Source organism: Etheostoma spectabile, chromosome 2 (assembly GCF_008692095.1).
Source record: "Etheostoma spectabile isolate EspeVRDwgs_2016 chromosome 2, UIUC_Espe_1.0, whole genome shotgun sequence".
Taxonomy (NCBI): Eukaryota; Metazoa; Chordata; class Actinopteri; order Perciformes; family Percidae; genus Etheostoma; species Etheostoma spectabile.
The window spans coordinates 18,780,503-18,791,660 of NC_045734.1; the positions used below are offsets into that span (position 1 = coordinate 18,780,503).

At 39.9% G+C, this 11,158-nt stretch overlaps 1 protein-coding gene across 2 annotated transcripts in view; it reads right to left on the minus strand.

The window, feature by feature from the left end:
- Positions 1-11,158, minus strand: part of acox1 (acyl-CoA oxidase 1, palmitoyl) — a 15,976-nt gene that overhangs the window by 4,593 nt on the left and 225 nt on the right. The window contains exons 1-10 of one of the 2 annotated variants that reach the window (XM_032532887.1): positions 11,117-11,158; positions 9,426-9,585; positions 7,904-8,064; positions 4,599-4,706; positions 4,310-4,429; positions 4,073-4,188; positions 2,731-2,900; positions 2,439-2,601; positions 2,111-2,301; positions 925-1,104 (exon numbers count right to left, since the gene is read on the minus strand). The exon at positions 11,117-11,158 is cut by the window's right edge and continues 225 nt beyond it. In XM_032532887.1, coding sequence (XP_032388778.1) covers positions 925-1,104; positions 2,111-2,301; positions 2,439-2,601; positions 2,731-2,900; positions 4,073-4,188; positions 4,310-4,429; positions 4,599-4,706; positions 7,904-8,064; positions 9,426-9,585; positions 11,117-11,158 — 1,411 coding nt within the window. Of the gene's footprint in view, positions 1-924; positions 1,105-2,110; positions 2,302-2,438; positions 2,602-2,730; positions 2,901-4,072; positions 4,189-4,309; positions 4,430-4,598; positions 4,707-5,851; positions 6,013-7,903; positions 8,065-9,425; positions 9,586-11,116 lie in introns of both variants that reach the window. The other variant, XM_032532882.1, reaches the window with a different exon arrangement.

Consider the following 11,158-nt stretch of genomic DNA (forward strand, 5'->3'; position numbering starts at 1 on the left):
CCGCACAGCTGACACAGAATGAATTTAAATGCGACTAAGGCAGACCGTTTGGAGGGATGTGATCAGGGCAGCATATTATGTTAGTGACAGTGAAAATGACAAAGGCAGAACTAGGATTAACAACAGAGAACAGCAGACATGGGCAGAAAATTGATTAGACCATCTGGTTGATCGACGTCCGGACAGCTCCTTTGGTAGAAGGGGCATATAATTTATATATAATTTAATTTATACTTTTATTGATCTCCAGTGGGGGAATTACAATTTACACTCTGTTAGTAGTCGTTTGTTAGTAATCACTACACACAGGCCTGAAATACATACATGCTCAGGACCTAATCATGCACAAACGGAGAGATGTCAGAGTGAGTGGGCTGCCAGCTGGACCAGTGCTCTGAGCGGTTGGGGTGGTACGGTGCCTTGCCCAGGAGGTGAAGTGGCATCTCTCCAGCTACCGATCCACACTCCGTATGGGTACATGTACCGGCGACCCTTCAGTTCCCAACCCAACTCCCTACGGACTGAGCTACTGCCACCCCACATTGACTAATATTACTACAAACCCCAATTCCAATGAAGTTGTGTTGTGGTTGTACCCAATCATGACACTGACCTGTTGGCAATTAACCTGTTCACCTATGGAATGCTTTTTGAGCATTCCTCAACTTTCCCAGTCTTTTGTGGCCCCTGTCCCAGCTTTTTGTATTGAATATAGGTTAAAAGGGATTTTCTAATCAGTGTATTCTATTTTTATTTAGGTTTTACATACTATCCCAATTTCATTGGGTTGTACTTCTAAAAATGAAGTTAAAGCATACATTGAAAATTGATCCAATGAAAATGTGAAAAAACATGTGAAATGGTAAAAAGAAATAAATATCTAAACCAGAAATAAAAACTCAGTAACACAGCTCAGTCTCTTACATGGCAGCTCGTTGTTTGTAGACGTCCACCAGGCTAGCCAGGTCGTTTATGTCCACCACGGCTGGTCTGGCAGCGACAGGCTGTGGCTGGACCCTGTGTTGCGTTGCTTCATTCAGATAGGATACAATGCCGCTCAGCTGCTGTCCTGCCTTAGCCTGCCGGTAGCTCTTCACCAGGTGTCTGCACAGACAAAAAGTTTAGGATTTTTAGATTTCTTCTTCTATAAATATTAACACCAAATCCAAGTCTGGCTTCATAAATCAACCTCTTCATTCATTCCCATTTGCAACTTCTTTAGCCTTTGTGTGTGTACTCTGTGTTCAGTTAAGAGCTCATTTGTAATTGACCATTTCAGTAACTGTTCGTACATCCGTGCCAGGGAAACAATATCCCTTCTGAAAAGGACAAAATATCTATACATCTAATACATGTTGTTTTTTAAAACTGCTCAGCTGACCTTCATAGTACTATATATTTAAAAACATGACAGCTAACATTTAGGGATATAAAATGTCACCCGTGTTTGTTTTTGCTGTGGGAGGCGTGAGGGTGTGTCCTCTGCATTTATGTTGTGATAGGGCTGCTGAGTGGGCATATGTTTAAGTCCGTATTTGTCTCTGTCTCACTCCAATTATATTAACCCTCATGTTGTCCTCGGGTCATATTGACCAATTTTCCTATATCAATGTTCTTTTTAATTCCCAAAAATAACATGATTGATTCCACACAACGCTCCTTGGCAAGTCCAAATCTCTACTTTCATTAATTTTGGGGCGTCTTATTCCATTTTATAGCATTTGAAGTGGTTTTGAAATAGTATTGAGTAAAAGTTGACATATTCCAGTCTGTGATTATATTATTAAGACAACACAAGGGTTAAAGTGTGTGCTAAATGTGTGTGTGTGTGTGTGTGTGTGTGTGTGTGTGTGTGTGTGTGTGTGTGTGTGTTTTAGTGTGAGCACTGCTGTACTAAAAACAATGCAATTTAGGAATTAGGAAGATGTTACTATACGTTTTAGTGTTAAAACTTAAAGTAAAAGCAAAGTAAAGTGATAATATCCCACCTAGTGTATGATAACTCTAACAACATAATAACAATACAAACAAAAGGTGTTTCTTGCATGTGAGGACTTGGTCTTGGTGAGGTGTCACATTTGTGGTCATGTGATTATGTGTGTTGAGCTACCTTGCAGTCTGCAGCATCATGACTGTGTTCTCTCCCTCGTAAGTGCATGTAGGGGTGAACTCAACATAAATGTCCGGCAAGCCACTGCTGCGAGAGTAGCCGTGGCCGCCACATGACATGCGGCACACCTCGATGCCAGAGTTGGTTGCCCACGTGGTGAAGGCCTTCAGACCCGCAGACAGAGCATGGAGCTGTAGATCAGAGGGTAACAAGGGTGAAAATTTAGTCAAGACTAAACACTGGGTGACAATTATATGAATTTATTTTTAAAATCAAGTCATCATTAAGCCTAGATCACACTCTCTACATGTGCATGTCCAGTCTGTACCTCAGGCAGTTCACTAAAGTCCCCGTCGCTGATGTCTCCACTGATGCGGTGGTAGGTCTCCTTCATATACTGGCCAACAAAAGAGAAGGCATAGGCCGTAGCTAGTAGAGGGAACAGCTTGTACTGCTGCGTCTGGTAGTCGAGGATCTGAGGCTCTGGCTCTCTGTGGGACACAAACACAACTTCTATATATACAACTTATATATAACTTCTTTGCAACTTCTATAAGAAATGCAATGTTTGTGCAGCTCTTTGATGAAATGTCTTCATGCATTAATTTGTAATGACTGACCCCGGCCGGATTTCAGACTGATGTCGAACAGAACTGTAGCGGATTGCGATGGTGCAGGACTTGGAGAGGGCCCGAGCTGACTCGCCTACAATCAATGAGCGGATGAACACCATGGTGCCGTAGGTCAGCTTGGCACTTGGTGGCTTCACGTAGGTTCCATCTGGCTCCACCTAGTGGAGAGACAGAGTCATTCGAACAGCACATAAGCAGATGCTTCAGGAGCAAAAGTACCACTCTAAATGCAATATTCTCAGTTCATATACTCAGTTCATTGTTACAACAGTTTATTTGGATTTACACCGCAATACACCAGAATAAATGCTACCTTCATGACTGGTGTAATGTTCAGCTTTTGTTGAGATTGCTTAAGGAAGATGTTGATTCAACTTTGTGCTCATTTTGAATAATGTTTGTGAAGCTTTTGAATTGTATGGATTGACAGGTATTTTTATTTGAAACAGGGTTTTCCACGCATCTTCCAGTAGTATGCAGCTAAAAGAAGGTGCTTCTCGGTTTGAGGCAGAGATGCTTACAAGTGTTTTGAGCTCAAATCCAAGTCAAGTCTCAAGTCTTCAAGCTAGAGTCCAAGTTGAGTATCAAGTCTCTCGTGGTGAAAACAATATTCTAGGTCGTAGCTAAAGCTAGAACCAAGCTAAGCCAATGCTTAATAAGATGGCCATTGTTGAGCTCAACATGTTTTCCAATATATCAGGGTGCATTTTCAGGTGCCTGATCAAATTAGATGTGGTTGAGCCAGAATCCCTTACACCACATATTTTGCATTCAGGGATTCTTTTGTTTGGGCCTTGTTGTATGAAGTATTTAAAGCTGAAGGTTATGATGACTGTCACAGCAGCTACCACTGCAGTCAACACGTCTGATGTTCCTGATTACGTGTGGAGTTTTGGGTCTGACGCCGGACCTCTCTCTGCCCTACTCTTTTATCCTCCTCCAGGTTTCCTCCCTCCGCCATGGTGTCTGTCGCTACCAATCAGACGATAACTCAGGTAGGCAGCACCGATTGTTTTAATTTTTCTTGGCACTGACAGCGCTCCAAATTTACAAACAACAGAGCTACGTGTTGAAATCGACCGTAATGCCCCTTAAGTGCAACTCGAGTCTGAGTGTGCATGCAATGCAAGAATTGTTCCCTATTTGGTAAACAAAATACAGCACTCTCTAGTGGCAAACAGACAGGCAGTGGTAGAAACCACCAATAACCCTTTGGGCACAGTTTCAATTACACTGACAGCAATCCTTTCACAAAAAAGAACAAATCTCGTAATCAACCTAAACCAATTTAACCTAAGGAAAACTAGCAACTAAATTAATGTCACATCACCTTGGCAAATTTCATCATCATGTTCTCCCGTGGGATTCGTACGTTCTCTAGTTTTAGGAAGCCGTTGTCAACTTCATTGAAGCCAAACTTGGGGCCGATATCTCCAACCACAATACCTAAAAGAGACAGAGAAAAATTGACAGACCCAAAAAAAAGGGAAGCAGAAACAGGAAGGTAAATGAAGACTGACTTCACAACAAACACCACATCCAGACAGACCTCACAGAGAGTGGTTACCTGGCAAGGGTACGTGTGTGCTCATGTCACGGATAGGTACGATGAAAGCATGCAGACCGTTGCAATTTCCTTGAGTATAAAGCTGGGCTAGAACTATGGCATGGTTTGAGGTCTTTCCAACTAGAAAAAGAGAGAGTAAGAAGGTTAAACTAATTTGTTCTGAATGTCAACAAGGTTTTCTTAGCCTGAAAGAAAATCAAATAAAACACATTCCATATACTTTGCCATTTCCAGGCTGTATATTTCTTGGTCCAGTCCTGCAGAGACAAGACAGTGTGAATGTACTTACGTCCTCCAGGCCACCATTTGATGGAGCTGATTGTGGGACTGTTCAAGACAAACTCCTGGGTGGCCGGGTCATATGTAGCTGTGGTCTCCAGCCCCCTGAGGTGTGTGCCTACAGAGAGAAAATGTATCGAAGCGCGCACACACACACAACCACACACACACACACACACACACACACACACACACACACACACACACACACCACACACACACACACACACACACACACACACACAACAACACACACACACACCACACACACACACACACACACACACACACACACACACACACACACACACACACACACACACACACAACACACACAGCTAAATCAAAAATGAATTAATGTGACATGAACAATGGAAGAGTTAATCAAGGAATGTTTAGCCCTTGACAATTTGAAATATGCATTAATAGGTAGCTGAACTGAATGAAGCCAACATAAAAGGAGCAAAGCAGTGCACTTTGTAGGTGTTTGACAGATCTAAAAAACATATGTAACAATCATGTTTCAGCATAATTCAATTCATGCCATACTATGTAATGCCATTTGCTTGATGGCCTCTGAATTTGCATCCAGCACAAACAAAACAAACCGTAAAGTGTGTTGCTATACTGGTCTGCAACCAAAGACAGATCTTAAAACATGCTAAACCAAACATGTATATGAATTATCTAATATTGTTAGTAAAGGAAACGGTTATGTCAAAAACACATAAACAGGCGTGATGAGAAATTGTTTGTCCGGCTATCTTAAGCAGCCGGTCAGGGGGCTTAACTCCTAGTGACAGACTCTACTCCAGAAGTTTGGACATGCAATCAAAAGTACAAACTTTTGATAACTTTCTGCTTGTCTGGTGGGTCAACTGACACAAGTGGTCAGATGGGTTGTAACTATGTTTAACCGTATCAAATATTTGACCTACTGTCTTTAAAGAAGTGGTGCTTACACACTAGACAATTACCCTGGATATTTTAGGTGCGTTCATCATCATGTTAACTTGAGTTCAGCAGTTTAAAAAATTAAGTCAAACGTGGGATTTGTTTACGTGTCTACCTATGACAGAAAAGAGGTTTAAAGCATTTGCAACTCGGACAAAAACTTCCTCAGATAATCATTAACGGAAGTTAAGGACAAATGGATGTTAGTGCCAATTAGGTAAACATTAGTTTTAACTAAAGCACGAGAAGTACCACCAGAATGTTTTGAAATTGACGGCCAGATTTTTTGGACTGCCCTGTTCATTTTACCGTGGCCCATCTCAGTCTGAGCGTAGGTGCCGATGATCTCTAGGTTCCAGGTGGGCATGAAGAAACGGTCCATTTGCTCTTGGGTGGCCTGGTTGAGCAGTGTAGGCATGAACATCGCCAGATGGAGATCCAATGGCCCTGGCCTGTCTGGGTTCACACAGCTAGGCCACACAGGACAGCGGCAAACGGAAAAGAAGAGCAGGTGGAAACGGGGAAAGGCCAAGAAGGGAGATGCATAAGGAATTTTTCAATGGAAGCATTGATGGTTCAAAAAAGGAAGAAGCGGGGGAAATGAAGAGAAAGGTTGTGCAAAAAAGCATTAAAAGGTAGAAGTGACAAAGACAAATTAAAACAGCGTGTGACCATATCGTGCATATTGATTTGATCATATGGCCAAAATTTGGCTCCACTCATTTAAACTCAATTTAAATCTGTCTTTAGTAGCTGCATCAATAAAGTTCCCCTGCAGCATGTGAGTTTGAATACCTCAGTAATGTACAGCATAGGGCTTCATGATTATGGCCAAAATGATAATCACGATTATTTTGATCAATATTTTGATCACGATTAATCACGGTAAGTCCATTTTTAGACAACTTAACAAAAGATGTAGACAACTATTTGGATAATTTATTAATTGTTCAGTCATTTCTCAAGCAAAACTGCCAAATATTTATAGTAAATTGAAGATTTGGGGACGTTTAATGCCATGACTTTGTGCTCTACGATATTGGGTTTTCAGATTTTTTTTTTTTTTAACTCAAATCTATTTTTCAACATAATAATCAGTAGATTAATTGATAATGCAAAAAAGTGTTAATTGTAGCCCTAGAAAAGTGATCAAGGGCACGTTAGGTGATGCGATAAATGATACTCTTGGATTTAAATGTCCCATGGCATGAAAATGTCACTTTAAGATTTTTTAACATTAATATAAGTTCCCCGAGCCTTCCTATGGTTCCCCAGTGGCTAGAAATGTTGATAGGTGTAAACCGAGCCCTGGGTATCCTGCTCTGCCTTTGAGAAAATGAAAGCTCAGATGGGCCGGTCTGGAGCTCATAAGCTCCTTATGATTTCATAAGGAGCAAGGTTACCTCCCCTTTCTCTGCTTTGCTCGCCCAGAGAATCTCTCCCCCCCATCCTGTCAAAACACGGGTGAACAAAATGTTCATTAAAAATGTTAATTCACACCCACTTGATTTTGTTACAGCAAGGCAATAGACAATAGACAGCTAGCTTGGCCTACTTTCTCTCAGATTACAAAGAGACATTCAGAAACTAGAACTCATTATGGGATCCCAGGCCACATAATGCAGTTCTTGCTTTTGATGTCATGAAACGGACAAAAATTGTTCTCACTAGTTTCCATTTCCAGTCTATACTAACTACTAATCTCACACCATAACACCCTCTTCATCATTTCTGGCCACTCAAGATGCCAACAGCCAAATCAAAGACAGAACAGATTATTAGGACTAAATTACTGATTGATTTAAAACAGAGTATACAGTTTGCAAAGAGATGGAAAGTAATCAAGACAGCAGTCAAAATGCACACAAGCTTCACCATTAGTGCAATATCATGACAAAGATGGAGTGAGAGAGTTGTCAGTGGGAAAGAAGAACTACCTACCTAATGTAGATGGGAATATGCTTTGGAAAAGACTTAACAAAACTATAAACAATATATTTTATCTAACATACTACTAACGCTGAAGGTGTTAGGGACAACCATAGTGCAGCAATGTTAGTAATCCAGTTACATGTACTTAACTAGCCACAAATCACCATCAAATTGTTACGTATGAACACAATTATCAGGACACACGTGCAATTACTTTTTGAATTTTCTACATAATTTGAATCTGTCAAACACATACAAGAAGAACAGTTCTCCAACGGGCAACTTTTCTTGCCCCAAATATCATTTTGGCTAAACATTAAAAAACACAAATGCCAATTTGTGCTGCCTTATAACAGCACAGTGACGTTGTGTCTAAGGGCCTTTATCAACAAACAAGTAAATAAGTTAAGGGCTAAGTCCAGGACTGACCGTGACCCATCTCAGTTTGGGCATATGTGCCCACGGCCTGGAAAGACTCTGCCAGAGGTAACCATTTCTTGGACTGCTCAGGGTCACATTGGCTGTACAGGGTTGGGAGGAACATGACAAAGTGTAGCCCCATGGCCTCATGGTGGTTGCCATTAACCATACTGGGTGAAGGGAAGGTATAGGACACACAAACTTAAGTTAAGACTTGTTGTTACTCAAATGTTATGTAACTGAGGTTCTTTTCTGTCTCACTATGTCATGGCAGCACTGTGATTTTTATGGCTGAGGTTCAAGTTTCTCACACACATGCTACTTTGTTGTCTAAAATGCTATTCAGTCAAATTTAGTGTTTGAACAAGTAACGAGAAGAAAAATAAGAAGACAGACAAAAATGCAGAGGGCAAGCAAAGTGGAGTATTAATGTGATCCACGTCAACCTATTTTACAAGCAGCCACAATTGAAATTACAACTCACTGAATAGACATCAAATAGGCTGACAGAAAGCTTGGGAATGCAGGAACACAGCCCACTGAAAATGTGAGCAGTATATCTAAAAAAGCATTATAAAAACAGAAGGGCAATCACACTGCAATACAGTTGTTGAAAGTTGGGAACTTGCATACCCTCTGACACAGTTTCTTGGTCTGAACTTTGCTCCGACTGCATTTATTTGCCTTGTGATCACACGCAGCTAGGGGGTCAAGCTACAATTTATATAACACATTTTCGCAAAAACTGTAGGTGATTATTTGAATTGTGTACTATCACCAGGAAGTTTCTTAACCATTCTCTTGTCTGAAACAGATATCCTTAGAAAACGAACATGGCATTTTGTAGATTGCAAGTCAGTTTACAAACAATCCAAGTATATTATTTATATATATTACTGCCATCAAGTACAGTCAGGGTGTGGTAACATGAACATAACCATTAGCCATTGTGTAATGTGTAACATGTCAAACACTTACATTATGTGTAATTGCAAACCCTTGATACTGACAGTATCTGACAGAGATCATAATAAATGGCTTTATTTTTCATTAAGTATGCAGGTATATTCATGTGCATTTGTAAACTTTAGCTTGTGAAAAACAGTATTTCAGTGCTCACCACTTCCTTCTACTTAATTTAAATTGTAAATTACTATCAGTAAACATATTTCTTATTTCTGACTCTGCTGACACTTCTTGTGTGCCTGAGTCACTTCACCACTGTTACCGCCATGTTTATATAACAATTTAGGACATCACTACTGTGAGTCAATCTGAGTGAGGACAAACTAATAATTCAATTTTGATCAGTTAAATGCCTTACTTTTCTTGCTGAACATGATTTTAGGGGTAATAATGTACAGAGGGACATAATCCCCTTTTTAAGTAGGCTTTTTGTGTTTACCTCTCCTAACAGCTGATTTGACCATGTGCAGGCTGCTCTCCCTCGGCCTTGCAATCACACAGAGACCCATCTGGATCTACAGTTTGTAACCTGTTGGCCTCACACATCGACTCATTTACCACATACGTCTTATAGCAGTAGATCTCCTCTGGGTCTGCAATGCCATACTCTCTGAGCTTCAGGATCATTTGGGCGCTTTTTCTTACAGCCTGGTCATAGCGCTCACTGCGGGAAAGGAAGTTTGGGTCCTCCTCCTTAAAGTCTGGGTCACTGAAAACCATGGACTCTACAGTGGATGGTGGAAATTAAATCAGAAATGTATCTTTTAGTCTACACAATACATACAATCAAGTTTAGGTGGACATTTCCAAAAGTCTATTCAAATATGCAAATGTATACACATGTCTGAAAATGTGTAATAAAATGTAACAGTGTGCATATAGATTTGAACATGTGAATTAAGTAAGAAAGCAATCACATACAGTAGGTTGTTAGATACATTTAAAAAAAAAATGGCCATCACTTTGTAAACACAGTGGTTTATAGTTCAATTACCATAGCTCCCTCCTATTATTTAACAACCAATTTTTAGACCAAACATTACTTATGCAGAGCCTGTGTTGAGAAAGATAGTTTTTTTGTCAGAATTTGAAGGACATAACCACTGTATCCTTTGCTACCCTGAGCATACTGTAATCCACTGTACATCAATCACTTGATCAGTGGAGTGTTCAATGGACAGAAACTTAATCAGAAACTATTATTTTTATTTATAATTTTTGAGTAATTTAAAAAATATATCTCTCCAGCTTCAACAATGTGATTATTTGCATGTTTTCTCTGTCTTCTAAAATTATAAACTAAATATCCTTGGCTTTTGGAGTGTAGGTCAGACGGGTGTCATCTAAGACTAAGAAACTATGATGGACATTTTTCACAATTGTTAGAAATTTAACAGACAAACAGATTACCTTAATTAAGAAAACACTCAGGTTAATCAATAATGCAAATGGTCATTATTTCAGACACTAGTAGGTTTTAGTACAATTCTTTGCACCTTTAGGTTTAACAAAATTTTTAAATACATGAATGCTGATTTAAGAATGTATACAGACGTGGACAATTAAATTCTTCTTATAACACATTTTAAAATGTGTGTACACACTGACACACTTAAGTACATTCAAAGTGTCTTCTTTACATTTCTAACATTATGCACACAAAAATGAATATGGTCTTTAATTGTCCATGACTTGACCTGACCCAAGACAATAGACGTGTGGTCAATCGCATTTAATTCACATTGAACCAAACATACAGTATGTTGTTCTGTGCTACCTACAGCCTCGCTACGTTTGCCTGCAGAGGATGTGAATAAAGTAGCATGGCCTAGCGTAAAGTTCAATTGAACAGGTGTTGAAACACAACCATTGGTACGTTACATCACTGAACTCTAAACAACTGATCAACTACTGTAGGATTTCATGCCAAATGACACAAACGCCACATTTTTCTTTGGAACATAACATATCTCCCTAAGACACTTCATTTTGGAATAAATACATTTTAGTGTAAGATATGTTTCTAAATTACGTAAAAGTTCTATTAAGTTTAGTTCGAGTAAGGACAGCGTCCGAAGGCAGGAAAACCGCTAGCAACTCTAGTTAGCACGCAGCCGATGAAAGCATTAACGTTAGCTCCTTCTTCTCCACAATACTTGTCTTCAGCAAATATCATTTGTATCATTGTCAGATAGTGTTAACGCTAGGCGTCGGCGCTAACGAGCCCAATAACTCTTAACGTTATTTCAAACTCACCAATTTCTCGTCTTCTTTTGGTCTTCTCAAGGCCCCCGTCCA